The sequence below is a fragment of the Zerene cesonia genome, chromosome 3 (assembly GCF_012273895.1).
Source record: "Zerene cesonia ecotype Mississippi chromosome 3, Zerene_cesonia_1.1, whole genome shotgun sequence".
Classification (NCBI taxonomy): domain Eukaryota; kingdom Metazoa; phylum Arthropoda; class Insecta; order Lepidoptera; family Pieridae; genus Zerene; species Zerene cesonia.
Window position 1 is genome coordinate 8,434,431 of NC_052104.1, and position 4,914 is coordinate 8,439,344.

Genomic DNA, 4,914 nt, shown 5'->3' on the forward strand with positions numbered 1-4,914 from the left:
TCTTTCACAATTTGAAAGTTACAACTTCACTGAGTGACATAGGCTATTGGGCTTCGATTATAGAATCAACTCAATTGTCTTAATTGTACACAGAGTTTGAAATTATTGTACTGTCGACGATAAGTGCACAGACTCCCAATGAAATCTGTCCGTTTAAATTCAGTCAAAATCAGTTCTTAAGTCAGTTTCTTTCCGCTCCCCTGTACAAATACTGCTACTGAACCGGTGGTAAATGTCAAAACTGCGTCACGCCGATGCAAAAGTGCTTCTAGAAGAAGCCTCATTGCATAAACACTTGTGTCTAACCGAGCGGCGTGCGCGTGCGCGTGCGCGTGCGCAGACGTGCGCGTGCACGTGCACGTGAGCCCGTACCAGGTGGCGGACGCGGCGCGCCCGTGGATCGGCCGCGAGGAGCGCGCTTTCACCTCGCTGCTGCACAAGCTCGGCGCCAAGGTACGTGCTACTATTTTTTTCAAGATATGTTGCGTCCTGCTTCTCGTCTTGTGTGGTAACCGAGTTAAAAGTTGATTGATAATTGAAAAAAGCTGTCCCAAAAAAATGCGGAAATATAATTATAGCAGAGAGATGTAACTGTATATTTTTATTGTTATTATCAAATAAACATCATAATATTATGTGTTCTTTCCTTTTTGAAATTTATCTATTCAATTTGTATGTTTGTAATATTTGTAACAGTGTCAGAATATATAATACCTTCTTAAAAATAATTTAGGTATCGGATTGAAATGATTTCTATTTAATTGTGTTGGATATGCTTCAACTCAGGGATCGAAGCAAGTTTCATCAAAATCGGTTCAGGCGCTTCTGAGATAGAGACCTAATACATATTATCAGACAGAATCGTTATAATCGGTTCCATTCTGTTAATAAATAAATACTTGTATAAACTTATTTCAGATCGATCGATATTTGCACGACGACTCCACCTCCCCCCACTCTCTCAACACCCACTTTGAAGTGCTCAGCAACTTTAAGGCTGTACAAGATTCGAGGCCCGGTGACATGCACGACGCTTCAGAAGATGACACTTGAAGTTGAACCAAATTACAAATGAAAAGGACCTCATCCACATCGGTTTTTATACTTCTACATGCTGATCAATATTTGCGAATGTCAACTCTATTATTGCTGTCTTACGGACTACTATTAAAATAGGCAATCTCCTCTACCAAATTTTACTGTGGTAGATTATAATTATAAATGGATTACTTTTCCTACGAGAGGTTTGTGTCAATAAATGTGTGTAGAGAATAGATGACTTTGCTTTTATATGATGATAATTTTGAAGCAGTATTTTTATTAAATTTATTTTGTAAATAATAAAATTAAGATATTTGGAGCTTCAAAACAATTGCCAGACCAATTTCTTTTGCTTTGACGAAATGTCTAGTAATATATGAATTTTCTCAAGTATTTATAATATGTATGTCGTCAAAATAAATGTCAATGCATATTTTAGCATATCGCTGTATTAATTTAAAGTACAAAATCTATTTTTAAGTTATTTATTTATCATGTAAATTAGATTTATCATTACATGTCAAAACTGATCTCATCTTCATTGTAAAGTAAAATTTATGGAATAAATATATTTTGAACCAGAACTTAGGCTTTTTTTTTGCTTTCATTCTTGTTACTAGTAAACATGATTTTTTTAGCTATGAGTACTTAGTTCATATTTAACACAATTGCGATTATTTTGCTAACGATACTGTAAGAAAATACAGATTTAGTTGGTGCTGAATATTTTCATTTCTCTGCTATATATCATTTGAAATATCAATAAGAATTTATAGGTTTCTGTGTTTATAAAGTTTATTGTCATTGATTAATACCTGACCCAACCATGTTTTATTCAATCTGAAAAAATTTTTATAATACATTACATTATATATTAATAAAGAAAAGTCAGCAAGAAACTCGCCAGTTTAATAAAAAATTATTTCATTCTACAGAAAACAATTGCTAAGAAATTGAAACATAAAAACTAATTTTATATGACTACGGACTTTTTGTACAACTAAAGTGCAATATTTTTTTAACATTAAAACTGTTCGGTCAGCGCACGCAGGTAAAGAATTACATCTCACGTTACATTTCTCCGACTGGATTTACATACTATGATTTCTTGAGAACCTTACGGTAGTGAGGTAAGTTTGAAATGAAACTTCAGATTCATTTAAGTTTGATTTATTACCATCGAATACGCATCTTACATCTATATATTTAGCTAAAGTGGCTTTATATAATGTAAACCCCTACGTTTGATAAAACAAAACTAACAAAGCCAAAAAAAGCTAATTTATAAAAGTTCTAATAATACAGAAATCAGTACTAGACCATGGGATAACATGGATATTCCAACCTAGTATATTAGTGGATAAACAGTTTTATTTCAAAATTGACATTTGGTAAAAATTTTGAAGCGAGGCAAACCATTCATAGACCATTCCATTGTTTTTTATAAAAAGCATATATCCTGTTATACTCTAAAGCACTCCTGCGAACAGCATGTTAGAAAATTATACACCAAATACAAAAATGGATCGTTTTACAAAAATTCATAAGCCAATTTCGAACTACCCTCGCTTAACTAACAAACTGACTAGACGTAAAAAATTGGACATAGTTCAATATGTCGACATTTTTACTCCGATACGATGTGACCTTCTTACATTATTATTATGAATAATTATGAAAAATATACAAATATGTAAAATGGTAACCTTAACTAGGATGTATGAAGCGAATTATGTACACGAATGAGGAAGTACTGTAGACATTTTAGCGGAAAATAAGCTCATGTTATACCGCAAAATTGTGATGTTTTTCCAAAAACTTCGAATGCGCAATATTGGAATATATTTGGTAGTTGGAAAGAACAACTGTGAATATTGTTACGCTTACTTATTGGATTAGACTTAAAACTAACATCTATATTTTTGAAATTACTACTTGAATAAATGCAACAGATATACATATAAATAAATTATAGAAATCAACACGTGAAAAAGGATTCTGGTTAATGATAAATCTATAGCAAAAGTTTCAAATTATAATCAGCAATCGTAAATTGCATAAGGTATTCTGTGTTGATTATTGATACAATAAAAATATCTATTCTAAATAAGTATAGTCTTTTTCGTCAATTTTAGACTTAATTATTGCACTTAAATACCGCTGGTCATTACCGTCCAAATATTGTTCTCAGGTTTAATATTTCGTCAAAACTGGGACGGCAAATAATTCGATTATTCACGTCTTGCATTTGCTTTTCGATTCAAGACGTTACTTGACCGCTCGGTTTTCTTACAAATCCTCTGGCTAATGCCGGTTTCTTGGCACTTCCCGTGGGTTTCGGGGCTGGAACGGATTTGGGCCTGAGACTGGGTATTTGAGATACTCTAATTCCGATGGCCGACTTTTGTTTAGTGGCCGTCGTCACCGTTTGCTTCGGCTGCCCCTCGAAAGTGGAACTTCTGATTAATTTAGGCGTTTCAGTTTTGTCGCTTTCGATCCAGACTTTCTTTGCGGGCAACTTTTTAGTCTGTTCAGCTTTCTTCCACAGATTCGCAATCTTGCTTTCGACGTCTTTCGATTTGGGCGATGAGATGGAGTTAACGCTCGACGTACTGCCTTGACGAGAGCCGCGTGCTAAAACTATTGTCTTTCCGCTATCGTTGCTTTGTAAACTGTGGTTTGATGGGGAATTCTTCATAGCAGATTCAGAGGAACGTCTGGCCGACGTTTTTGTTTGTTTTGGTTGGTTAGTTGTTTTCGCCATCGGCGGTCTGTTTCTACTGAATTGAGGTAATCTAGACGGTGATGTATTTGCGACAGATTTGACCGGGGAAGTCGCGCTACCTCGTGGAGTGGCAATTTTAGTTTCCGGTACTGGAAGGTTTTTAGGTGGAACCGAGCTTTCCTCTTTTGTAAACGTGCCTTGTCTCACTAGAGGGAGCGGTTTGGTACTGGCAGCGGCCGGTATAGCAATGGTTTTCTGTGCGGTCTTTGTGGGAGGCTTACTGGGGGCAGTTTTCTTAGGAGATGAGTTCGCACTGGTTGCTTTAGGCGGAGTTTTGATAGGTTTTGTACTGAGATTAGTCTTAGATGTGGACGCTTTAACAGTACTAGTTTTTGGGATAGCTTTAACTTGAGGTGTTGCCGGTTTCTTTGCCGCAGGTGGGTTTCGCCTGTATGGGGATACATAGGCAGCCTTTTTCCTTCCTCTCACAGGTTTGGGAGCTTCCGTTTCCTTTTCACCAGACTCATTAGAATCTAAGCTGTTGTCCCTTTTATATTCAGGTTTGACTATTTTTGGTTTAGGTGGATTTAAATGTACTTCAGTGTCAGACTCTGAGTGAGCTTTGTCTTCAGAATTACTGTCACCTTCGTAACTTGCGAAGTCACTAGTACTGGGATTTAGATTTTTATCGTTGTGTACCTCACGTCTGTATGACGCAGTCATTTCAATATTTTTTAAGTTATTTACTACACACATATCTACTGAAGCCGGGCTCTCTATTACCGGTAAGTAGTTCCTAAAACTTTTCGTATACGTTTTCAATTGCGTCGAGTTCAATTCAAAGTCGTCTTCATTATGTCCGCTATCTACGTCCCTAAAAACATCATCAGTTTGCTTCTCATCTAAAATTTGTTGATGGTTTGGCTCATTCGACGATAAGCTATCGTAGCCGGTAGTGGTTTCGACATTTTCAAAGTTTGCGTCTTTTGTTACGAACGTGGGTGAAGGTGGAATGTCTTCACTCAACGTTCGAGTTCTAAATCTCTCAGCGTCTTCAATGCGTTTCTGCTTGATAGTCTTCTTAGCAGCTAGACGTTGTTTTAAGCTCTCCAAATGTGGATCCGGCGCAACAGGTGTCGGTGTCTCTT

General features: G+C 36.4%; 2 protein-coding genes across 2 annotated transcripts in view; one reads left to right on the forward strand and one right to left on the reverse strand.

Moving 5' to 3' along the window:
• Positions 1-1,625, forward strand: part of LOC119839445 (UPF0565 protein C2orf69 homolog) — a 9,938-nt gene extending 8,313 nt beyond the window's left edge. The window contains exons 8-9 of the mRNA XM_038365709.1: positions 303-453; positions 919-1,625. Coding sequence (XP_038221637.1) covers positions 303-453; positions 919-1,053 — 286 coding nt within the window. The 3' untranslated portion in view covers positions 1,054-1,625. The remainder of the gene's footprint in view (positions 1-302; positions 454-918) is intronic.
• A 570-nt stretch (positions 1,626-2,195) lies between these two features.
• LOC119839446 (adenomatous polyposis coli homolog) overlaps positions 2,196-4,914 on the reverse strand; it is a 40,337-nt gene continuing 37,618 nt past the window's right edge. Inside the window, exon 15 of the mRNA XM_038365710.1 lies at positions 2,196-4,911. Coding sequence (XP_038221638.1) covers positions 3,302-4,911 — 1,610 coding nt within the window. The 3' untranslated portion in view covers positions 2,196-3,301. The remainder of the gene's footprint in view (positions 4,912-4,914) is intronic.